Raw genomic sequence first — 27,657 nt, forward strand, 5'->3', positions numbered from 1 at the left:
GGGGAAGTCATTTAGGCTCGTTGAACCATTATGTCCAGACAGAGTTCCTAGCATTGAAATCACATTATGTCTGTTATTTTGTTTCCAAACCCTATATCCTTTAATGGAAGAGCTTTCTGCTTAACGTGCCTCTCGCTGGATTGATTGCAATCGTTTGTTTTCGTGTGTTCTCCGCAAATGTTCCAGTAATGACATTTGGTACAATCAAAGCATTTAGATTTCTTTAATCCTCTTACAACCCCCCCCCCCCCCACACACACACACACACACACACACAAAACCGAGACATTAGTGTTTTAGATTAGAACACTGGTTCCTATTGGCGTCTGGGCCGGGGACACTGCCTGTGAAAACTGTGGGGGTCCCGCAGTTAACTGATTGATAATGTAGTTCTGTGTCAGGCATGCCCAAATATGGAGTGTTGTGATGTCAGAAGTTCTGAACAGGCCAGCTCCCTATATTGACACCGGTGGTGTGGAACGCGTGTGTCAAATTTTAAGTCGGTGGGGCGAACGGTTCTCGAGTTATGTGGATTACACTACAGTATACACACAGGCAGAGACTTGGTGCATTTATAGTTAGATGACCAAATACGCTACTTTTTAGGAGTCAACCACCGGTACTAACCACTGGTACTATTCTGTACTTCCTGTCCAAAGCACAAAACTATGGGGACGCATTGCATGGAATCTGAAACAACCACCATCTCATGAACACTAAAGACGTTGACGTTGAAATGTTTGTTTTTCAAGCTTCCGAGGCACAAAACATTTTTGACAATTTGTTTGCACATTCGACAAGCTCCTGTGACTCCTTATATGTGCCAAGGTGTGATGACACTAAAAAGAATAGTGTCATTTGAAGCACGACAGCGCATCGGATTGGACATTAGACGTGCCACCATCTTTATTGTAGTTCGGACAACTTTGCAATTACCTCTCTGTCAGAAGAGCGATTAAGGCCATCAAACTTACAGGCTGTGAGTTTGATGGCACACGGACGGACGCGCGTGCGTGCGTGCGTGCACACACACACACACACACACTTGTATTACTGTCACAAGTATAGTAGAATTTGAGAACAATTTTATAGACATTAATTGTGAGAACAATGATATTGATATCACATACTGTAATAAACACATACATGGTAAAACACATACATCAAAATGTAAGATTCCGGTTAGGGATAAGAGGATATTCATCCTCAGTTGTGTGCCGGTCTCACACATGCACTTAAAGTACGTAGCAGATCTACAAGCTTGCAAGGCGCTGCGGTATATGCAACGCCTAGCCTGCAACGCCTAGCAAGCAACACCTTGCATGCCACGCCTAGCTTGTGAGGTAAAAATGCAAAATAATAATAAAAAACTGTAAAAAATTGCATTCCCGTCGTACCCTGTTGATGTCCTCACATGTGTTGTAATACAAACACATGTCTGTGCTCGTCTGTGCGCGTGTGCGTGCACGTTTATACTCCAGCAGTAAAACTAGCAGAGCCATCCTGAACCCCTGTGCTGCGCGGGAACAAACATGCCATTAAAAAGAGAGCGAGGTCCTCACATATTACTGTAATAAAAGCCCCCGCGCCATCTCCCTTCATGGGCTTTTTAATTATGTCTATTCGTCTTCCTGGGCTGCTGAGCAACAGTTCATGATGATTCCCATTTCAGAGAGAGAGAGAGAGAGGGAGAGAGAGGGAGAGAGAGAGAGAGAGAGACTGAAATGGCCCGCGGCAAAACATTGGTATTGCTACTGAGAGGGTGTTTTATGGTTTTGCTTCCATTATTTTGGGAGCCTGCGTCTGTTTTATCTGCAGGTTATAGCGCTAAAAGACGGGGGAGCTCTCGGAAAGCTTAAGCGAATTACGGAGCACAAGCCAACGTAATTGCGTGTATTAAATCGTCATCGCGCCACCTGAGACCATGACAGGAGGCTCTTGAGAGCATGTTTACCATTTGAACGCTCTCGGAGTCCATGGTCTAATGCAGGACAATCCAGGGGTCCTCACAGTTAGCATTAGGCAGACATGCGAGTACTGGAAGAATACAATCTTTATCCCCAATTTATCTTGGTTAGGTTCTTGACAGTTGTTATGTCTCCATTCTGCTGCTGAGTCAACAATGGGGGTGGGACGATATATAGATATATCACGATATATATCGCCGCGATATCTATATGGCATTGTCCTCCCAATATTGTGATATTGATTAGTAAGTACTACTTAGGCTAACCATTGTTGTGGACAGACAAGTTGTGAACAAGTTGCAGTCAGTATTTTACTGTTTTACTGAGGCAAGATTCATGTACTTATTTTGGCCAGTTTGTGACACAATTTTTTAAGATTTAAGATTATTCTTTTATGGTTATTTTTTCATTTTCAGTTAGATAGTGATATATCTATATTGTTGATGAAATCTCTTGCAATATATTGAATATCGCAAAATCTCAAATATCATGATATCATTATTATTGAGGGCCTAATATCGCATCGTGAGGTACCCATATCGTCAAAGTCAAAATCATACGCTTTGTCACACGTTACCGCAGTGAAATTTGTTCTCCGCATTTGACCCATCTCTTGGAGCCGTGAGCCGCAGCCAAGGAGCGGTGAGCTGCAGCCGTGCTGCGCTCGGGAATCACTTGATTAGTAGATTTGACCCCCCAATCCAACCCTTTGATGCTGAGTGCCAAGCAGGGAGGCATTGGGTCCCATTCTTTGGTATGACCCGGCCGGGGATCGAACCCCGACCTCCCAGTTTCAGGGCGGACACTCTAACCACAAGGCCACTGTCTGGTCCCACACCTATAGTCACAGTTGGACGGTTAAGTATAATGCTGCGTTCACACTGGCAGATGCAAAGGCACACAGCATATATGTAGCTTTGTAGCTGAACGTTTTTTGTATAGCTTTGTAGCCGTTAGAGCTTTTGCAGCAGCTAAATGTTGGATGCATCTTTGTATCTTCATGTCGCTGGCTTCAATTGAAATGAATGGTTATGGTAGACTATATTTGTCATCTGCCCGGACGGACGGACGGGCACACACACACACACACACACACACACACACACACACACACACACACACACACACACACACACACACACACAATTATTATTCCACACAGCCATTCTGCAGAATGCAGTGCTTTGACTTATTGACAGCAATATACGTTTGTACTTTTAGTTGAGATTTTATATGGCGAACCTGGACAGATTGCATACACTCTGCCAGTTGGCTGGTCACTCAAGCACAGTAATACCATGGTCAGTATTACGTACACCAGTTACTGGCAGTTTTGGCACTGTAGGCAGGTGCCAAGTGCTGCATGGAAAAGGAAATCAGCATCTCCATAAAACTTGCCACTGTACGGAAGCACAAAGTGCTCTAAAACCTCCTGGTAGATGGATGTGTTGACTCAGGACTTCATAAAACAGAGTCCGTCAACAGCAGCAGAACACCGGTGGCCTCAATGGTAAGAGTCGAGGCCACCGATAAATGTTGCAAAAATAGCCAAACTAAGCTCACAATGCCTTGCACCCTGCCACTAGTTGTGAAAGCTGCAGCCTCTATGGACATTCTCGTTTAAAAACACACATGTTCTCTCTGGCCTTTTACCATATGCACCCCCCCCCCCCTTTTTTTGTATCATGTGTTGCTGTGCTCTCCCATTGTATAGTTTCTGCATTTGTGAAAAATGTTTCTAATGTATTTTCTTGTGTATTTTTCTTCTGCTGTATAGGTTTTGTTTATGCTGTCCAGCACTTTGGTCAACCTTGGTTGTTTTTAAATGTGCTCTAGAAATAAAATGGACTTGACTTGCAGATCGTCTATTATCAAACCTTTCTTAGGTAAAATGTTACAATTTAGCTTTTTTTTAATAATAGATTATTGGGTACTTTTGACATAATAATGGTCTTAATGTTTTTTAAGGTATTCAAAAGGTCTTAAAATTCCTTAAATTGTAACTTTATTAATGTGCAGATACCCTGTATACCTGGTGTGTATATATACACCTGGGAATAAGGAATGGAAGAATGAACACTGAAGACTTTACTGTGTATGTTATCATTCTTCACAGATTTATTAAGACAGACATAATAAAAAATATCACTGTTGGGCTATAGTCATGTACACACAGGGCTATAGTCATGTACACACAGGGCTATAGTCATGTACACACAGCGAGTCCGCCGGGTTCAGCTCGCCTGCGGTGAAGGACGGCGCCCATAAAGACCAGCGCCACCACACCCAACGCAGCAGCCACTCCACACAGCACCACTGTGGGGGAGCAGGAGAACACAATGTTATAGGGGGTCTTCAGCGTTGTTTTAGGCCCCCCTATAGCTGAGAGCGAAACCCCACTACATAGTGCATATATTAATTTTGTTGCAGATTTTACCCAGTTAAATCCTCAATAATTCATCAACTTCACCTTTTGTTTGATGGGCTACTGCTGCTCTTCCATCTACACCACATCTATTTTTGAGTGGTGCAACCACTCCAAGGAACAGCAATGTCAGTGTTCATGTATGCCTGTGTTCACTGACACTACTATGGTAATTTGACTGCGCGCTGTCAGTATCAATGAACAGAGACCATGTTGCTTATGGTACCATGTACTGTACCCCTCTCACTTACCAAAACTTGCTCAGACAATGAGGAATTGTAAAACATATCACTTCCATGGGATTAGTTTTACCCAGGACAAAGCTAAGATCACAGGATATGAGATAAAGTGAAGTTAACGCAGAGCACCCACTTGCTGTTTGCAGAAACTAACTCAAACTTTCCTTTTATACTTTTCCTTTTAATATTCAGACAAAATAATAAATCGTGCCGCTGCATGGTAAACACCTTCCCAGGCCGCCCACCCCTGTAACTGGGCCTCGCAACACGCATTGGGCAGCAAGCCTCGAGCAAACTCACATTACAAATTACATCGATTAACTGGTGATATAAACACAACTGACAAGTTTTAATATCCAGACTTGACAGCAAAGGTTTGCTGGATCTGAGACCGGGGGGACATGTGTGCCTGCACCGTCAAGCTCGCAAATGCACAGCACGGATTTGCTATCCCAGTCCAGTACTAGGTTGATTTCTAGCGTTTTCACTACCGGGGAATGCAAATTTCAGCAGTACATGCCGGGAAAATACTAGTAGGCTTGCCGTAAAATGTTTTTCACTATACTTCCTGCATTTTGGCCATTTGAAAACGGGGTATATGATAGAGGTAGAAATCCCAGTATGGAGTCAGTGGAGTTGGTCAGTTTACCTGGAAGGGTCGGAGCAGCGTTCGTCTGGAGCAGAGTAGTTTGCTGTGGAGAACCTTCAGAAAACGTCTCCTCCAGCACCACCTCAGTCACCACGTCCTCCTGCACCACCATGGTTCCCCTCTCCATGTCCTCCTCAAAGCGTAGGTTCTCCTGCACCACCATGGGTCCCCTCTCCATGTCCTCCTCAAAGCGTAGGTTCTCCTGGACCACGTTGGGCCCGAGTGAAACATCCCCTTCCCACTGTGAACCTGGACCCACAACACATGTACAGTAATTATATTAATATGCTTGCTACCTAAACTGCTGTATGACATACGCCGTACGGTGTTGTACTACCACAGCTACCGATAATTGCAGACGGTGTACAATGTGCCGAACTTAATCGTGCATTACTACACACAAATGCTTATATACTTTTATTACACTTAAGTCTTGATGAATATTTATGTCTGTTGTTTTTTTTCTTTGTTCATTAACGTATTACTGTGCTGATACAATTTGTGAAGGAAGCTGAACAGAAATGTGCTTTTCCATTGTGTCCCTGTGTAAACACACAATGTTAACGATAGATAGATTTAAGGTGCAAAAAAAAAAGGACTGGGAGCAATTTGACATTTAATTGGATAACCAAGATATGAATTAAATAGCCCTACTGTAGAAATAAGCTATGCATAAGTATTAGTAAGGCTGGTTACCCTGATCACACTAATCCACCGTTTAGAAAATCCCATGCGGTGAACGTTTGTGACTTGGCATTATGAAATAACGCAAAGAATATTCAGAGCTAAATCAAAAGGCTATTTGCTGGTATTCACTACACTCATGGCTGCCTGGTGTGTTGTCCTAGTTGGACAAACTAAAGTTTTTAAATAAATGTAGTGGAGCAAAAATACAATATTTGCCTCTGAGATGTATAGTGGAGTACAACTCATCATCATCATCATAACCTTGGAGTTATGATGTATGATGTATGTATGATGTGCTCGAAGTACAATTGAGGGGCAGGCCCTCATTTTCAATGTACCCGAAATACAAAACACAAAATCAACAATATACATTAAAATACAGCAATATCAAATATATGAATTGGAAAACACAAAGCATTCAAAAACTAAAATAACTATAGATAGACGAGAATTCATTAAAACTCATCATTTCCAGTAGGCTACTCAAAGTACTGGAAATACTCAAGTAAAGTTCAAATACCTCAGAATTGTACTTAAGTACAGTATTTAAGTAAATGTGCTTAGTTACTTTCTACCACTGGCATCCGACAATTATGGAATAGCTGTGTGGCTATGAAAGGCTACGCTAGCGGTGACATTTAAAGGCTTCAAAATAACCAAACATCATGGTCAGTTCAACTGTCACCAAGTCGCAGTTGGGAGTGTTGCTCAAAAGCAAATGTTGTTTGGTATATATATAAAGCCCTTGTTGATGTCAAGCGTGAGAAAAATATAAAGGAAAATGCTTGAGTAGAACTGGGAACTGGCTGACGGCAAGAATGTGCTTGTGAGAGATCAGGGGAGAAAATGGTGCAACAAAAAAAAATAAAACATATGATTGAGGATTCGCTGTGTCATCACTGTAAAAACTTGAAGGCTCTTTTTTATTATATATTCGTTTAGCTTTTGTCGCTTGTCACACAGTGACAAGTGTCAGGCGTCACTTTGCATCTTCATGTCACTGGCTTCCCCTGAAAATGGCTCGTAGCCTGTCACTTTGTCAGTGCCAACATGAACGCAGCGCGAATCAAAGTTGGCGCAGACTGTGTACAAAAATATGTTTTCTTTCCCTCCCCAATACAGAAATACAAATAAGATTTAGTTTATTGTACAAAAAGTTAAAAAATAAATAATTTAAGGAAGTGTAACTCAGAATAGTTTGTGAAGCTATTAATATGTTTTCCAGAGACAATTAAATGATCTTATCTGCATTATAAGTCTCCGGGGATACATTATCCTTGTGTACTTAATCAACTTAGTGGAATTACAGAGGGAAATGTTGCTGTACTGCCAGCCGGCAGCTTTATTTATTTATTGTCGTCTGGGTTACATGATACTGTGATACTGTACCTCTAGCAGGAATTATGAAACTGAATGATTGACTTTGTAAATGATTCTGAACCACATCAGCCCTAGGGGCCCTATTATAGCAATGTCATAGCAGGCCAACATCCAGTGAAAACTGGCGAAAACAAACATTGCAAAAATAGAACTTTAATTGAAAATAGGCAAACATTCTGCAAAATTATATTAGGCAGAAATTTGCTATCACAGTACTAGGTTGATTTCTAGCGTTTTCACTACAGGGGAAAGAATATTACGGCAGTAGGACTATATTTCAGGGAAAATACTAAGAAGTTTGCCGTAAAATGTTTTTCACACAAATTTCCATATTTCCTGCACTTTAGCCATGTGAAAACGGGGTAGAAATCCCATCAACCTGGGGGTCCTTGAAATGAAGGTTGAAAACCACTGTGTCTATGGAGTCAGTGGAGTTGGTCAGTTTACCTGGAAGGGTCGGAGCAGTGTTAGTCTGGAGCAGAGTAGCTTGCTGTGGAGCAGCTTCAGAAAACGTCTCCTCCAGCACCACCTCAGTCACCACGTCCTCCTGCACCACCATGGGTCCCCTCTCCATGTCCTCCTCAAAGCGTAGGTTCTCCTGCACCACCATGGGTCCCCTCTCCATGTCCTCCTCAAAGCGTAGGTTCTCCTGGACCACGATGGGCCCGAGAGAGACATCCCCTTCCCAATGAGAACCTGGACCCACAACAGAAATGACAAATAGGGCCTGGGCCGTGGCTCAGCGGTCCAGGCACATTGGCTGCCATGGCTGGTAATCCAGTCTGGCAGTGTGCCGCGGGTTCGACTCCCGATCCCGACGGCCTTTACTGCATGTCACCCAACCATCTCTCCCCCCCGTTTCCTGTCAGCCTACTGTCTATCGCTCCATAAAAAATATAAAATAAAAGGCGAAAGCCTAAAAAAAAACACTAACCTGTGTGTTCAGCCACGCTTCTGGTGGCTCTGCGCTCGCTGCAGGATGACGTCTCACAACACGTGCACAGCTCGTTGTCTCCGCCTGATGCCACCCACCTGGCGACATCACCACCACCATCATACTCATTATTCTGCATTTAAAACCAGTCTGACACATTGTATTGTGGGCCGGCTGTTGGGAACTCATCCAAACTATTGTTGGGAGTCGTCAAGAAGGAATAACTTTAGTGTCCGTCTACGTGCAGGAGGAAGGAATATTCAGGACGAGGGATATCCAATTATCTTCTTTACTTGTCAGAATGGCAATGATTAATTACTGCAATCTTTTCACTGCGCTCTAGCGTCGGTGCAGAGGAACGTAGGTCCACACCAAAGCCAGCGAGCATCACAATCACAATGAATGAACAAAAACTAAATCTCCCTCCACAGACAGGTAACCAACCCATCATTGTGTAAATTAATACTTGACTCCAAAATTACTCACCCCATGAAGCCTTGAATTCATGGAGATTCTTTACTTTTTGTTCCTGAGGCAATAATTTTATATTTGCGGCATACACTATGGTAGTGGAAAGAAAATATATAAAATATAAACTCCAAAACAACTCTCACTGTGTAATCACTGAGACCCCTTTTCCACCGGTTGGTTCCCAATGGGAACCGGTTCAGTTCTTTTTGGTTTTTAGTCCATGAGCCAGAGCTCCAAAATTGGTGGGCAAACTATACCCTATATTAAATTGTTTATAAACATGATAACCCTTCCACAGTAGTAGCTTTTTCACGTTTTTGATTATTATTATATATTTTCCTACATAATGCATCATTTGCATATTTAAAAATGTAAAATTTGTAATACAATAAATCATTGTCTTCGTGTAAGTACTCAATTGGGGGAGTTTAATGGTGATAACAATCTAATATAGGTATGGTTTTGCCCACTCAATTCATAATTCACGTTTCAATTTTGGAGCTCTGGCTCATGGACTAAAAACCAAAAAGAACTGAACCGGTTCCCACTGGGAACCAACCGGTGGAAAAGGCCTGTGAGAGGCCTGCTGATGAGCCAGGATCAAAGAGAATGTTTTAAATATATAGTTTAGGTCTCGTTAAGCTTGTAAACTAATTTCAAATTGGTCAAAGTAATGTTGAGTTATTGGCTCCGGCAATGCGACAAAAAGAAAAGTCAGAGAAATCGAGGCTTCAGTGAGAATTGACAGGAAAACAGTATTCCTTTCATTTTAATATGTGAGCAACGTTACAGACCAACCTGTTGGCCTCTGTCAGAAATGAACAGGCTTTGTGTTCAGCGTCGATGGGGACAGACAGACTTGTCGCCTTCAGATGACAGATTATGTAGAGCTATGAACGAACACACACACACACACACACACACACAGCAAAGATTCATGGACAGTTTGTCACATATTGTCGCTGTCCAAGTTTTTACTTGGTGTGCAGTCTGCCACGGTGTTATGCTGCGTTCACACTGGCAGATGCAAAAGATTCAAAGATACACAGCGTTAATGGCAGCTTTGTAGCTGAAGTTGAAACCAGCTCCACTATTTTGTAGCCGTTATAGCTTTTTCAGCAGCTACAAACGTTGGGATTCGGATGCATCTTTGTATCTTCATGTTGCTGGCTTCCATCGAAAATGAACGGTAGACAGACAAGTGTCTTTGCATCTGCCCGCGCGAACACAGCGTTACAGTACTCACCGTTGTCCTGGGGTCCTGTTACAGTACTCACCGTTGTCCTGGGGTCCTGTTACACTGGGGTCCTGTTACAGTACTCACCGTTGTCCTGGGGTCCTGTTACACTGGGGTCCTGTTACAGTACTCACCGTTGTCCTGGGGTCCTGTTACACTGGGGTCCTGTTACAGTACTCACCGTTGTCCTGGGGTCCTGTTACAGTACTCACCGTTGTCCTGGGGTCCTGTTACAGTACTCACCGTTGTCCTGGGGTCCTGTTACAGTACTCACCGTTGTCCTGGGGTCCTGTTACAGTACTCACCGTTGTCCTGGGGTCCTGTTACAGTACTCACCGTTGTCCTGGGGTCCTGTTACACTGGGGTCCTGTTACAGTACTCACCGTTGTCCTGGGGTCCTGTTACACTGGGGTCCTGTTACAGTACTCACCGTTGTCCTGGGGTCCTGTTACACTGGGGTCCTGTTACAGTACTCACCGTTGTCCTGGGGTCCTGTTACACTGGGGTCCTGTTACAGTACTCACCGTTGTCCTGGGGTCCTGTTACACTGGGGTCCTGTTACAGTACTCACCGTTGTCCTGGGGTCCTGTTACAGTACTCACCGTTGTCCTGGGGTCCTGTTACACTGGGGTCCTGTTACAGTACTCACCGTTGTCCTGGGGTCCTGCGGGAACCTGAAGGTTTTCATCTGGAAGCGTAGTTTATCTTCCCGCGTCCTTGGAAAGAAGTAAGAGTTGGCCCCGGTGAGCTTAGCATCCATCAGACACCTTAATACAGGACGAGGGGAAGAGAGATACGCGATCAATGTTCAACTTAACTACACTATCAGTCACCTCCACTGCACCTTGACATGTTCCACCAGAGCAATAATACAGTACATCTGACACAAATAGTGAGAGATGAACATCCTTCCAACAGATGTACAATGTATTGATCCGTCCTCCTATCTAGCCATCACTTCATTTATTTCAACTATGACTGGCAGTGTACTCGGTCTTAACCGCCCTATATACTTCGTCATACAACGGATGGCGAAAAAGAGACGATATTGTAAGAGCTCTCAATGCGATGATGATGCAGTGAGCTTGTAGATCCGCCATTTCCACTATTTTCGATCACCTATGTTAACGCATTCCCTGCCGGCTATTCATTCTTCCACTTTGCCACTGTCTTTTCAGTGCTAGACCCTTACTTAAATGATCGGAATCAGTTCGGGAGAAAAACACTTGATTGGGACATCCTTTATTCCTCTCCCTCTCCCTCTCCCTCTCCCCCTCTCTCCCCCTCCCTCTCCCTCTCCCCCTCTCTCTCCCTCCCTCCCTCTCCCTCTCCCACAGTGCAGCACTAATACTATCTCTCTCTCTCTCTCGCAGAACAGCGCCCCTACTGGTACCCTATAGTCATATACTGGTGCTCATGTCCACATAGTCGGACACAGACATTGCTGTTCTTTGGAGTGGTTGCACAACTCAAAAATACCTTGAATTTATATAGCGCCTTTCATGAACCCAAGGACGCTTTTCAAAATGAACCAACAAACAACTATATGCCATAAGTCTGAGAGAATAAGAGAGAGACGTCCCACTTAAGTAAATGATGCATTATGAACTGAGGCATGCATTGTTTTTGTCACCCGTGGTTGTTGATGAAGGAGTAGCTGGGCGTGAGGCTGGGGTCCAACGCCGCCACACAGCTCTCCACGTAGAGCCTCAGAGGAACATGGTGGGCCTGAAGGACCGTGGCCTCCACATGCATCAGCTCGTTCAGGACATACTCCTGGCTGTTCCTCTCCGACCGCCAGTCCTCTGGGAAAAAAACACCCGGAAGAAATACTTTACCAATACCTAGCCAATCCCTATTATGGGGGAACAATGGGAACATTTGCCAAAAGATCGTATAGATCGATAAGCTCAGCGCAGTGTTTCATGCAGCAATAACCTTTTGCCTATATACTCTCAGACGCGGTGCGAATTAATTAGATTAATTTAGATTAATTCATGTCAAAGTTGCATGTAGCTGTACAGTGATGTAACTAGGTGTTCAATGTAACCGGAACCCTGCATGGGTGGTCATTCAAATGGGTCCCAGAACAATCGTATATGGGTCCCTCTAACGTTTCCCGTTACGCAGTTCACCTTCCGACGTCAAAGTCGGCGATTGTAGGATAGACCCCTGTGATGATGACCGCAACCAGCACAGTTATATTATACATATCACAGGGGAAATTAAACCAAATCACCACGCAGTGTGAACTGAGGTTTAAATCTGGCTTGTTGTAGTAGCCACCCCCCCCCCCCCCCCACACACACACACACACACACACCTGTCATGAGACGCAGGGAGAAGCGCAGCTCTTGTTGTGTCAGTTTGTGGGAGGCGTAGTCTCTCCAGGTGGGCTTCAGAACATCGCTGCTCACTAACTGCTTCCTGAGAGAGAGAGAGAGAACCACGGCGTTAAGATGATAATGATATGCGCACCAGACAGGACGCCTCGCGGGATGACACTCAGACTGCCTTTGGTCGCCGACTGACGAAACCTCTCATCTCCATATTAGGGCCGAACACAATTAGGAAAACATGCATTTCTGCCTTCCCTTCATCTGCCAACATAGAACCAGGACAATGAATAGTGTACTCTAGTCTACTTTAATGCACACACTGAAAGAAATGCTTTTCAAATGCTATGGTCCTCCCCCCACCCGACTCCTACATATGTCTCTCTAGCATAACATGAGCGTCTGAAAGACAGGTAGCAGGGGTTTGGAGTGTCGCAGATAAAGCTTGTCCTAGTATAGGACGTCAACACAGGAACGTTGACAGGCCCTCCGCCGGGTCTCGATGACTCACCCACAGCATGCCTCATTAGCGGCTTGTCAGACGCTGGCGCGTTACACTAAGTAAACTGGGACTACGTTGTAACATTGGGTTGTTGTATGTAGTTGAGAAGCAGTGGAACTAGGGATTAATGTTGATGGCTGGGTGCGGGTTGTCAAAATTGGTTGACATGTGGACAACCCTGGCCACGTTCTGAGCTTGTAAATCAGCCATTTTGGGGGAATGTTCATACACAGAATAGGAACAATTTGATGAATTGATTGAACATTGTGTAGAATTGAATTGAGTGTAGAATGAGGATAAACCAGAAATAGCACTAAGACTTGTTTAAATAAGGGTCCTCCATTTTCAATTTTCAAAAGAACATTTAAAGGCATAAAGATATACACTTTTATGCAAAAAAAATGAATTAATTATATACACAAGAGGCTAAAGTGGTTAAAAAGAGCAACCCATTTATTATTAGTAGTATTTATTTCAATTAATCGGTTTGAATCATCACATTATGCGTTGATAATGTTAACCGTCTCACGATGTACAATTACATCCCCAGATGGAACAGAATGTTTATGCGAGTGGTCTTTACCTGCGATAGTGGCACTCAATGACGACCTCAGCTGGGTTGGTTTTGACGATGGCGGTGTCATGGATGGGTGTGGGGGAGTACAGCAGGCGGAAGTTGTAGCTGAGGGTTTCTTCAGTCATCTGACGAACAGACCAATCAAATGGACACATGCACAAACTGTCAGTTCTAAAACTAACACATTTTCTTTCAGTCTCTATGGTTGTTTTAATGTTGGCCAATAACTCCACCACCACTACAAATAACGCGTGTGCACACACACACACACACACTTTGGGAATTTTAAATGTCGGCATTTAGCATATGCGCTTATTCAGATTGATTAATAAGCGTCGATGCAGAGAGACGCAGATAAACTATAGGTAAACCAATAACAGCATCAGTCTAAGGTTTAGACTCTGAACAACGAAGCTGACATCTGTATAAATAACATGCCATCTAAATGGCATCACACACACACACACACACACACTTTCGTACAGTCATAGTACTGTCACAGTCCTGTAGCTGGGCTCGGTACAGCAGAGTGTGTTGGGAGGAGTTCACAGCAGTGCAGTCTCCCAGGGTGAGGTCTGACGGCTCGATCAGCTGACCGTTGCCTGGACAACAACACAAACAAAGTTCTCACTCAGTGGTCAAAAGTACGTACTTACTTATGTAGCTATGCACATGGCAGCGTGATGCACTAGTTGGCTGTCCAATTAATTTTAGTTACTCTTTATATGTTTTTGCTACAAGAGAGGTTTAAGTCAAGCACTTTGATACTTGTCGGTTTAAAGCCACAGCATTTTTAATGTAGTAATTTTCAGCAACTACACAGACTAAAGACAATATTTTCATGGAAAGAAATGAGAATCGTGTGAAAATCGTGCTCTAAATTCTTGTATATGAAAATCAACATTCATATTTGAGCAAGAATTGTGCAGCACTAGTCCTGATTGAATATTTCATCGCTCTTACCCAGAAAGTTCTGTTTGACCTCTACGGTGACCTCTGCTTCACCACAGTGGACAGCCACGCTGTCGGCTGGCACTGGAACGCGCTGTTTAAACTCCACCCGTACCTAACGATCAAATACAACTGTTCAAACCTCATCAGCAACCTCACGGCAATTTGGAACACTAGACTTTTAATACTGGGTTGAATCTAGAGTTGCAACATCCTCCATTGACAGCCCATTCATCCAAACAGTAAAGTCTGATCTGCTTGTATTAAACAACGTTAAACTCACCAACATTGCAGCTGTAAAGGGAAGCTTGAATTATCCTCTTTCAATCTGCAAAGCGTTTGTTTCATAAAAATCCACCGTAGAAATCTTATGAGCTAACTTGTTCAGTGACTCCAACTCTTAGAAACAGGCTGTTCATTGACTCCAACTCTTAGAAACAGGTGGTACAGTGACAGAATTTCGGTGGTGTTGCACCGGAGGGTGTTGCAACTCTAGATCCAACCAAATTTATTTTTGCAAATTGCGGCCAACCAGTAGGCCAGTCAATCTAAGCTAAAAGGGGCGTGCAATTTTATGATCAGCCAAATAACATTAAAATTATTATTATTTTGGTTCATGTAAATTAAGGGGTTAAACGTTGGGCTAGCATGTGACATGTCAAACTAGGGGTTATTCATGATTCTGAACCCATTCCAAGCATCAGTTTTGCATAAAAAATACTCCTTGGGCTAAAAACGGCCATAGCCACTTGCACAAAATGTGATGGCCTCATCAATACGAAAATAGCTGTGACTCGTTGAGAGCTTGTATAGGTCTGCTGTTTTCTCATTAACATTCTCTGCACATCCCTGACCTGTTGACCCAGTGCCGTGGGTTCTTCTGGGTCTCGTTCGGTGCCGCTCGGCAGAGGAGCCGACGACAGCTGTCCAGGATGGAGTGTGTCCTGCCGTTGATTAGTGGTAGGAAAAAGTACTCACGTTTATTAATTGAGTAAAAGTATCAAAATGTACATTCAGCAACCAAAAGGAAAAGTACTACTACTGTGCAGAATGTCCAGTTTCAAGTTTTCAAATGTATAAAAATCTTTTTTGAAAATAGCAGATCTACAAGCCATTTTCAAATGGCCAAAGTGTAGGGTAGGGATGAAGTGGTTAATGTATGTTTTGTAATAATAATCCAAATCTACAGAGTAACTAGTAGCTAAAGTTTTAAAATGACCGTAGTGGAGTAAAAGTACAATATTTGGATCCAAGATGTACTGTATAGTGGAGTAGAAGTAAATGTATTGGAATTTGTAAATACTAATAGTAAAATACCTCAAAATGTTACTTAAGCACAGTACAATTTGAGTAGATATACTTAGTTGCGTTACACCACTGCCCAGGATGTAGTGTGTCCTTCCATTGATCCAACTCATGAGATTGCAGTGGTGAAATATAACTACTCTTAACTTACTCTAGTATTTACTTACTTCATAGTACTTGTATTCCACTCCATCTCAGAGGTAAGTATTGTATACTGGACTCAGATTATTACTACAAAACATACAAAGTTGTTCATTTATTCAAAAATAGCAGCTCTAAAACCTCACAATGTGTCTCTTTGTGACACATTGTGAGCTTGTAGATCTGCTACATTGTGTTAATGCTACTTTTGTTCAAGTAAAACAATATTGTGATTGATGGTCTGTTACCTGAGCTGTTCCACTGAACTGTGACTGTGTTCCTGGATCTGTTTGTGGGATTGTGTTTGGTGATGACGACGCGCCAACGAAAAGAGACTCCCTCCAGATCGCATGGACAAGCGCCACAAACCCAAATAAAAGTATGACTCTGAGACCCATTGTTATGGTTTAAACGATATGTCTGCTTACAGAGTTTGTTTTTTTGTGACTGAAGAAGTCACCAAGTCAAACCTTGGTTCCAACTCCAGCCCGCCCACTTTTAATTAGCTGATTGATGTGCAGCTGTGTGTGGTGACCTGATTATCTGCTGCTGGTCTGATTCTGATTCAAGCCTGCAGAGGTTGGGGAGAGTAGCCAAAAACTGTACTCGAGTAAAAGTATTAATTCATTGTTACTTAAAAATATATTGACACATTGGTGGGGAGAGTAGCCAAAAACTGTATTCAAGTAAAAGTATTTTTACTTTTAAATAATATAGTGATGCAGATGTGAGAGTAGCCAAACACTGCACTCAAGTAAAATTATTGTTACTTTATTATAATGATGACTCAGGTAGAACTAATTGGCCTCACTCACACCTTTACAACAGACTGATGTATGCTTGTTGTATGAGATATAGCTGATGCAAGCTCGCAATGCATTTTCAATGGGAGTCACATGGTTTGACACAACATTTGTGTTGTATGAGGGGGAGGGGGGCAGTCGAAACACAGCCGAAAGCCGTACAACACAAATGTTGTGTCAAACCATGTGACTTCCATTGGAAATGCATTTGGGCAAAATGTATCACACCCTTTGTATACATCTAGCATGCATCAATGTTGTATGCTAGATCGAAAGGTGTGAGTGAGGCCTAATTAAGTCATCTAGATAATTACTTGAGTAGTAAGAGTAAGAAAGTACTTTGTGAAAACTGAAAAGACTATTTATTTATTTAACCTTTATTTAACCAGTAAAATCACATTACAAGTGGGAACTGGCCAAGAGGCAGAAATAAAAATTACACTTCAATACCACATCAATGTTACATTTTGAACCAGCAAATACAACATCCATAATACACCTTAAAGTACCTATGCATAAATACAACAAGTCACCTGTCCTACCTTTTAGTAGCAGGGCAAAATACAACATACACAATCTCCACGATCTGAGCCGATATAATGAATATCTAGGCATGAACATAGGCAGTACATATCCAAATGTGCAGGTGTTGGATTCTACATCTAAGATGATCCTTTTGAAACTTCTCAAGGGAACTTTCAAAGCCAATTAGTCTGGACTGTAGATCATTCCACGACCAAGGGCCAAAGATGGCCAGACTATTACAAGTAGCTGCTGAGTTACTAAGGTGACATTCACACCAGAAAGCTTTGCTGCGATTAAAACGAATCCTGCTGCGCATTGTCAGAAAGTGCACTTCGTTTGGCAGGTGTGGAGGCCATTCGAATCCTAATGCGTATCAAAGAACCGCATTCTACTCCGAGCAAAAACGGGGGTTTCGCTTTGCTTCCAATCGCACTTGATTACGATTCGGTGCAGGTGGGAATGCAATCTGCAGTAAATAAAGGAAATGAAGCAAACAATGTGGCGGGTGAGGAGCTGAACACAGTTGGAGACGGAGAAGGCATAGGCGTATTTTACACAGCGCAAAGATGTCCCGTCACTGTAGATAGACGTGGTCGAATGAGGAGACTGAAGCCCTGATCGAAATGAGGACGAGTACATTAATCAATTTCTTAAGGAAACACATAAAAACACTGCAGTGTATTATAGCCTAGTCTGTCAGTCTGTGCGTGCCGTAAACATGGAGTACTGTCACTGTGTGGGGACTGGGGTGTAGGGACTTTCATCACTTTCATCATTGTAAACATTTTGCGCTGCTGTCTGTTATATCAGTGCGCTCAGCGCTGTGCCTCCATGCCCAAAAGAACAGTGCGTGGCTGCGTATAGTGAGAGAGAGAGGGGGGGGGGGGGTCCAGTCCCATGACGGCATATACATATTATGATTTTAACACCATAGATTTCACTGTGTAGGCTAGTTTATGAATGGAACACATTGATAAAGGTCCCCCCTGCTGCGTTTCCAAGCTGCGGATGGCAGTGTGAAGGCAAACCGCAGCTATAATTAAATATGCAAGAATCCCAATTTCTCCGCCCATTCGCATCGAGTCTACCGAAGTATTAGGTGGGAATGTGACCTTAATCTAAGGCCTATCTGTAAATAATCATAACATAATTGAACAAAATAGGCTGATAATGGAAAAAATGTGCATTTAATACAAATATTAAAATGTTACTTCAACTCCTTTACCATGATAGCCAATACTATTACTTGAGTGAAAAATGTCTTGCGTTAAGGCTACATTTACGAGTAGGCTACAATTTATTCCAAAAGTTACTTGAGCAAATGCAACTGATTAATTCCCACCTATGCAAACCTGGTTCATATACAAGCCAGCAGATATCCATAATCACAAGAAAAATAATATTGTTTTCATTATTTGTATATCTAATGCAACAATATTAATTGCAAAGCAGAAAATGACATAAATAGTATACACATTCAGAAGAATGCCTGTGTATTGTAAATTTAACTCTTGGACCCATATGGGTCCATTTGGTTCCACTTACTCTCCGAGTTAATTCTCGCTATAAACCTTAACAACACAAGGCAGGAAACTGCATGAATACCAAACATTCTCTGAATGTTTCATGCTAAACCTCAGGCATGTCCTAGAGAGAAATGAGCAACGTCTCTTTCACAAAGCAAAAACAAACATGACCCTAAACAAGCGGGCATTTTCTTTACTGCTCCCCTGAGAGGAATAAAACAGTCTATAATGTGGCTGCTATATAACGCACCAACACAGGCTGGTTGGGGGTCAAACGGGCCGCGTCATAAAAAAACCCAACAACGCTGATTTACAACCATGGTGACAAAATGTCAGCATCACAGAAATGCAGCGTGGATGCTTGCATGCGCATGCGTGTGTGTGTGTGCGTGTGCGCGTGCGTGTGCGTGTGTGTGAGTGTGTGTGTGTGTGTGTGTGTGTGTGTGCGTGTGTGTGTGTGTGTGTGTGTGTGTGTGTGTGTGTGTGTGTGACGCATGTGACATGAGATAAAAGCCAGAGCCATGTCTTCTTGGACCTGTGTCAACAGACCTCTCAGTCACGCACGATTATAGGAATGGCATTTGGCCTGTTGAATTCTCCAATATCGGCATTTATAGAATCAGGCATGAATAGACTCATACATGGCTAGATGCTTGGATCTTTAAGTCTATGGTCTTAACCCATTTTAGGCGGGAACCCCTTTTGGTGTTAGCATTACGTTATGCTTTAGCTATTTAAAAATAGCAGATCTACAAGCTCATACAGCTTGTAGGTCTGCTATTTAAAAAAATCGAAGAACGACTGACCTAGCTTTTTCAGAAAACTGTCATTTTCAAACAGACATTTTTAGAATCTGATCTCAGGTCAGAATGGTCTTAAAGATCCAAGGAACACACACAAAACAGTAGAGTAATACGTAGAGCCTATAGAGAGCGTCGCAGTCCCGCCCCCTTGAGAGACCCGGAAAATAAATCCCCTTTCATTTTCCTCATAGACTTTTCAGAAAGTATTTATTTAAAGACGTTTATGCCGCGGACAAAGCCAACTCTTGTCGTGACAAATCATGACAACAAACACAATTTTCCGGGCTGAACAGATAATTATAAAGAAGAAGAAAACGGCAGGTTACAACACTTTTTTCTTTGTAATTATTAGTTTGGTCCAAAATATAGTATTTTTTGTCATGATTTGTCACGACAAGAGTTGGCTTTGTACGACGCTTATAAGGTCTTTAAATAAATACGTTTTGAAATGTCTATGGGAGAAACGCATTTGGAATTATTTCCTGGGCCTGGCGTCGTCATGAAAGGGGGCGGGACTGCGGCGCTCTATTGTGCTCCTCCCGCCCAACACTCCCTGCCGGAGTTCCGTATTTACAGCGGTGCACAACCTGCGCAACGCAGCCGCGCTCGGTGTAGCCAGATTATAACATACTGTTCTGGACTCCCGTGCTCCGTTCGCAGAGTAACTTTTCCAACGCTGACAGATAGTGATGTTGAGAGACAGTGAGCATGTGTAGGCTACACCGCGAGGGTCAGACCATGGTGAATGTTGAATAACAGGAAGTGGGCCTCAGCTCTCCCCCGTGGGTTGATGAAACCCAACACGCTAACCTTCCTCCTCCGCTGTCCTACGGCGCGTCGCTTCGAGTGCTCAGTGGCAACGTGGGCATTCTCTCTCTCTCTCACACACACACACACACACACCTGTCCACCAAAGATTTTGAAGAATGGGGGACAATTATTGGTTATTATGTGATCAAACAGCAAGCTGACCCATGTGACATTTGCCCCCCACCCCACCCCCACCCCCAACACTTTCATTATTCATGTTCCCGGGGGGACGTATACGTTGCACATGTGTGCGCTCTACGTCTCAGCAGCACCTTGCTTCATGTTCATAATTTATGTTAACACTGACCGGCTGAACCAGAGGTCTACCAGCAGTGATTTAATGCTGCGAGGTAAATCACAAGAGAGAGAGAGAGAGAGAGAGAGAGAGAGAGAGAGAGAGAGAGAGAGAGAGAGAGAGAGAGGCGAATGTTTAATAACACGCTCAGGTTTTTGCAGGTGCAAACCACTCGCCAAACATTAGAACCAGGAAAGCATCTGTGTCATTTTACATTTTTGGTTAAGTACTCTAGTCTGTGCATGAATTTCAAGGTTTCTCAACAGTGTCACTTGAAGGTCTCACACACACACGTGCGCGCACACACGCGCGCACATACCGCGGTCATGCATGCACACACACACACACCGCGTTCATGCACGCACGCAGCATTGATGCGTGTTGCTACGGCGCAGCATTGTGTTGCTACGTGCTATACACACACACACGTGCGATACCGCACGCACGCAGCGCACGCAGCATTGATGTGTGTTGCTACGACGCAGCATTGTGTTGCTACAGGCACTACACACACACACGTGCGATACCGCATGCACGCAGCGCACGCAGCATTGACGTGTGTTGCTACGACGCAGCATTGTGTTGCTACGTGCTAGGCACTACAGTACACACACACGGACATTGCTGGGAATTGCTGGTTTCACGCATGCGCACACCACTCGTGCTCATGATGACTGATGACAGGTACACGGACATTCCTGGTTGTAAGAGTGGTTGCACCACTCAAAAACACGGCCTATATACCATATGAGATAAAGATAAAGGGAAAACGGCAGCAGTGAATTACACGTCCTTTCGATGGGAATTTACATTGCTTTTTTTCTGGGGTATTCGTTCAAAACACAACAACCTCTCGTGCATCGACGTGCTGGACAGCGGCAGTTCCGATGGAGAGCAAGGTGTAGCACACACACACACACACACACACACACACACACACACACACACACGGTGGAAATGTCATGGTCCGCATGGCAAGGCGCCCACGGGCAGCATAATGGAGCCCAAATGACATGTGACATTATGAGAGAGAGAGAGAGAGAGAGAGAGAGAGGCTTTTGATTCAGCCATTTTCACACGACAGGATGTTGGCCTGGAGGGCACACTGCTGTGTGTGCGCGTGTGCGTGCACATGCGTGTGTGTGCGCATGTGTGTCTGTCTGTGCACACACACACACACACACACACACACACACACACACACACACACACACACATACACACACATGTATCCATGCACTTTCACATGATACAATACCACCCACACATTTGTGAACAGTTACGCTCTCTCGCTATCTCACTCTCTTTGCTCTCTCTCTCTCTCTCTCTCTCTCTCTCTCTCACACACACACACACACACACACACACACACACACACACACACACACACACACACACACGGACCATCAAACCTAATGTCCCATGGTAGGGCGCTCATAGCCGTAACATTATTATTGCTGTCTATGAAGCATTAGGGGGAATGTAGTTCCAGTCCATTGGTATGCAGCGCACACATCGACTGCTATACCACAGAGCCGACACGAGTCAATGTTACACACACACACACACACACACACACACACACACACACACACACACACACACACACACACACACACACACACACACACAGAGGTAGAACTGCCATTTTTAAGGCAGTGCCAGCCATTTCTACATCTGATTTTGTGTGTGTTTGGGGTTGGTAAAGTCTCCGACATGTGCGGCCAGTTAAGACACATACGTGGCCAGTTAAGACTCACCCGTGGCTTCCGTGTGCGGTTAGAGTTAGGGTTTGGGGTAGAGTGCATGACTATTGCGTGTCGCACTGTTAGTATGTCAGAAACCAAAGATATACAGTATGTGTAAGTATATATGTCTTTCTATATTTACAGCCTACGGCATAAACGGCTGCAACTAATGCACTCATCGAGAGACTCGCAGCATAACTCATCTTTAATGTAGGACTGGATTCGAAGGCCCTGCACTAGCAGTCTAGCGCGCGCACACACACACACACACACACACACACACACACTCACGCACACCTCCACACACACACCTCCACACATCTGGAATGGGGGGTCTTCCTTCTGACGAGAGTCTCTTGGAGTGAGGAAGAGATTTGCCTGCATGGGATTGTAAACAAGGAGCCTATGTGCAAGTGCACTGCATACGTACATACAGCACATACTGCGCCGCATGTGAGAGTCAGTTATCAGTGCGCTATAGCGCTGCATGTGGCAGCCATCTCCCTGCTTTTAACTGCATGTCAAGGACACGCTCGTCGCTTCAACATTCAAAGGTGCGCTTCTTCTCAGCTGAATAACAAGGGGTTGTCGTTTTTTAGGCCCGTATCAAAAGGCTGTGGCTGTGCCAATGCATGCTGTACAGACAAGCGGACGTTTGAGACTTTGATCAATGATCACGTGTAGTCTGAGGAGAATGCTGTAGCACAGCATGCACATGTCGCATGCACACGCACACGTCGCACACGCACAAACACAGGACAAACTTTCCAAGTGCTCGTCACACACAGTAGAGCAGTGGTTTACAACCTTTGTTCCTTGGAGCCTCTGCGTCTTACACCCCCTCCGCACACACACACACCCACACACACGCACACACACACACCCCTGACAGTATGGCACAACAGACACCATGTATTATTAGTTGTGACTAGGCAGCAGGACGTTGCGTTATTTAAAACGAGTGCTTCCAAACTCTGACAGAAAGTAGCTTGTTTATGTCTATGGTGGATTTTTATGAAACAAAAACCTTAAAGATAAAGAAAGGGGATAATTCAAGCAGCTGTACAGAAGGCCAGAACATAGTTTTTTTTCAGTATTGTTCCCGCATCACTTCCTGGTACGATGATGTCACATGCACGCATAGCCTCTATACCAATTTGCGCAAGTGTCCCCTGGGTGTCTCTGAAACGCCCAGGGGCACCAATATGCCCAAGGGCATATTGGTTAGATCGGTAGGTGTGAGGGCTGACGCGGCCCAAACCTCTATCCCTAGTAATCTAAATTATGCAAAGTTAAGTAAGTAGTAACTAAAGATGTGAGCTAATTACAGAGGGCTATAAATGACAAGTATCAAAAAATAGAATAGACTCTATGCAGACAAGAAATTGGGCCTCGAGGCTCTTCCTTACTTTCTTCACAGGTGTTACCAATTGTACAAATCTAAATCTAAATGGCAATCTGAGAGCATACACACGGAACCATATAAACCTTTACTGGTCCATTTTGTTCCATTTGTACGCTCTCAAGAGATACAGAGTAATACAGACCTGTAAGGGTTCATTTGGTTCCATTTGAACACTCTCAGAGTTACAGACCCGTACGGGGCCATTTGGAACCGCCTCAAGGAACCATGAGGGTACCTGGACCACACGTTTAGACCCAATGGTGTTTCCAGTGAGCCAACACACACAATATTAGCACCCTGACTCTGTTTGACCAGAATAGAACAGAGCCTTCGTTAGTATCATCTGTAACACCTGTGTGCAGGAAGTAAGGAAGAGGTCTGGCTGCATAGAGCCTATTACTCAAAATGTAGCTGGCTAAAAAAACGCTTTTACACCTGTAAGTCTGACAAAAGTTATTCTGATTCTGAAAAGTAAGCCAGAATTGTACAGCAGTTAATTAAATGTAGGCCTACCTAATTGCTTCCCAGCACTCAGTCCTGCCAGACAATTAGAATGTTTTATCTTTTAAATAATGCGAGCACTGCAAGTTATATGGATGCATGAACCCTGTCCACCGCGACAATTAACCCTCTCAATTAAAGCAGCTGCTAATGAAGGAAGTGGATTTAATTAGCCTGGTCTTAACCTAGTACTAGGAACATTAACGCATGTGCACACGCACACGCACGCACGCACGCACGCACGCACGCACACACACACACACACACACACACACACACACACACACACACACACACACACACACACACACACACACACACACACACACACACACACACACACACACACACACACACACAAGAATTAACCCATTTTTTACCTGGCTAATGGTTTCAGTGACTCAGTCTCTCTCATTAAGTCTATCAATAATATGGTGATAGCACCAGCCTGCTTTATCACAGCACCATGTGCAGTGGTGTACAATTAAGTAGTTGTTAAGTACTCAACCACAAATTCCACTACTTGTATAGATAGTCCTGGTCAAATACTCAACTATAGGTACTCTACTCTCACAATGAAACGGATTCAGTTTGGGTACAAAAATCACAATCCCAGCAGTGGTTCAAACAATTGAAAGAGTTACAACGTACAGGTCATTAATACAGTTACACAATACAATACACAATGTATTGTGTATTGTATAATGCAATTATGTAATGTGTATTGTATACAATACATACAATGTGATATAGAGTCAAAAGTCAAATTTGCTGCTGGGGGCCACTATATACAAAATATTTTGAGATGAGGGTCGGTGGGAAAATTATAGTCGAAAGCTCAGAAGTAGCAAACAAATACCTGAATAACACGATTTACAACAATTTAATAAAAAATAAATAAGGGTCGGGCTGGAAATTGGAATAAGTACAAGGATACAGAGACACCCCTGCAAAAAAAGAATATATATACAAACATTGTAACAGGATACAAAGGCAGCCAATGGATAAAAAAGTGCCCGTCTATATGTCAAAACATTTACTCAAGCACAATACTCGACTTAAATGTACTGTGTAGGATACTGTCCACCACTGTCAATGGGATCATGAGAGTGCCTCTCCGAGGTTTCCAGGGGCGCGGCACTGTGTCTCGGCCCTTCTATCTCTCTTATAAATAGACGTGTGAATTGTTTGGCTGCATGCATGGAGAAGCTCAAAGAGGCTTCCTCTCTCTCTTGTGTCTTTTATTTGTGTGTTTTATTATCTTATCGCTGGGGAGAGGGCGAGGGGAGGAGAGAGGGGGGGGGGGGGGGGTTGTAGGAATGGGGTGGGGTCGAGGGGGTCAGTGTCTTTCATCCGCAGGAAGTCTATTATGAAGTGTCTCCGCTGAGGGCTTTATGGATGTGATAGAATGATGAGGGTCTCTGGTGTTGTCGGCAGGATGCATAGATGTGTCTGCCCCCTCTGCAACCGCCCCTTGCCCCCCTTCACTATCCCTACCTCACTGTGCCACTTCACTTCCTGTTGGGACGCACTGTCTGTCTGTCTGTCTGTCTGTCTGTCTGTCTGTCTGTCTGTCTGTCTGTCTGTCTGTCTGTCTGTCTGTCTGTCTGTCTGCCTGCCTGCCTGCCTGCCTGTCTGTCTGTCTGTCTGTCTGCCTGCCTGCCTGCCTGCCTGCCTGCCTGCCTGCCTGCCTGCATGTCTGTCTGCCTGTCTGTCTGTCTGTCTCTCTCTCTCTGACTGACAGGCAGGAAGCACTGGGACGGTGGGTGGGCCTCCCAGCCCCACCGTCTGTGCGTTGACCTCCACGGGCGCCTCCTTCCTGCTGTAGCAGAGACACTGAGGGGGTGGGGGGTGGTCCCCTGTCCTGCCGGACCCCCAGAGGAAGATGGAGACTTGACCTGGTAGCGAGAGAGAGCGCGAGAGAGAGACACACCTTAACAACCAAACACTACCTACTGTTTACTATCCTCCAAAACAATTCTGATGAGGGGCAACCCTTCCCATTGCTACTTTTACTTGGGTAACACAATGGGAGTATTTCTCCTCCCACCACTGCCGGTTGCGTTGTCCCATCCAGTTTGTTTTCCAGCGGGGCCTTCGTTCAGATGATCCCCTTGACACCTCCTACTGAGCAGACAAATCCTTTGTTTTGGAAGCATTCTCCATGGTTTGTTTTTATAAATCTGTTCCGGCTGGGCGTACTATAACATATGGAAGCTCCAGGTGGTGTTTATTGTATTGGATTCAAAGCTTGGCCGGGGAAGTTGAAAGGTGTTTGAAATTTAAATTGTAATTAGCCTACTCTTTTGATTGGCTGAACTGTCTGGACTTTGTTTGTTTGTGGGAAACCTTTCAACTTTTCACGTATATATCCACCACAAGCCACTGCCAGTAAGGTGCCTCACAGTGCTATTTTCGTAGGTAGAACAACATTGCAGATTGGCTAACATATTAAATATTATAGGTAGGGTATATGTAGGGTATATGTTATTTCCTTTGGTTAAAATAGCTTGATCATTCTAATAGTAATCATTGCTATACAGTGTTTGTTCAGTAACAGGAGTCTCCATGTCTCTCCAGCTCCTAATTAAACAGAACTTACATTTTCAGGCTGGGATACCAATTTCTCGTAGGGGTGCACGATTATGAAATTATGACTGATATCCGATCTCCGATTATTTGCAGGGTCATATCTGCTGATATACCGATTCTGAACGATTCCGATATTATATGGATTATGCTGCCTTCAAACATTAGAAATACACAAAACAAAAGCGACTTTATTCACATTATTATTGCATCATCAATATCTGTGAAAATAATCTGTATTATTTTGAGACCGATACCGATATGGCATATTTATGGCCGATTTCGACATGCTACAGATTATATCGTGCACCACTACCATATAGAGAACGCAAACAGGATACAGATTAAACAAGTGGAATTGGAAATGAGCAGACAAAAGTGGAACTGGAACACCATAAAAATTACGCTGATAAATGGCTCTCTCCTGAAAATGCATTTTCTCTTCATTGACGATGTGGAGAAACAGGGAGACCCCTATCAAACAAGCCATGATTACTATCACAATATATAGTGCTTTAAACCTTTTAACAAAAAACTTTTTCTTTTAACCAAATAATATCACTTATCTTTAATTAGCCTATGAGTTCCTGTATATTGATTGATACATGTGTGACCTTTTAGAACTGAAAATAAAATAAATGGCCATACACATATACCGGAGTCGCCCAGGGCTCTACACTTGGACCTCTCCTTTTTTTTAACGATATATTTTCAGATAATTGCTTATCTTGCCCATCAGCTGTTTTCGTTCAAACGTTTGACCCTGAATAGGCGGAGGGGGGCTCGCATTCACGCGGTTAAAGAAAAGACTGCTGGCGGAAGGGCAGCCTATGTTTTGTCGAACCCGACAT

General features: G+C 43.8%; 1 protein-coding gene across 1 annotated transcript; it reads right to left on the reverse strand.

Moving 5' to 3' along the window:
* Positions 1–4,173: 4,173 nt before the first annotated feature.
* On the reverse strand, positions 4,174–27,657 carry LOC310853931 (zona pellucida sperm-binding protein 3-like; the record flags this gene model as incomplete). Its single annotated transcript, XM_083758405.1, has 14 exons — positions 4,174–4,283; positions 5,281–5,529; positions 7,795–8,043; positions 8,282–8,379; positions 9,551–9,642; positions 10,639–10,756; positions 11,623–11,794; positions 12,313–12,416; positions 13,411–13,529; positions 13,888–14,006; positions 14,368–14,470; positions 15,210–15,299; positions 26,003–26,115; positions 27,651–27,657. 14 exons carry the CDS (start codon positions 27,655–27,657, stop codon positions 4,174–4,176), a joined length of 1,743 nt encoding a protein of 580 aa, XP_083614531.1.

The sequence above is a fragment of the Protomyctophum parallelum genome (genome assembly GCF_964188405.1).
Source record: "Protomyctophum parallelum genome assembly, chromosome: 23".
NCBI classification, from domain to species: Eukaryota; Metazoa; Chordata; class Actinopteri; order Myctophiformes; family Myctophidae; genus Protomyctophum; species Protomyctophum parallelum.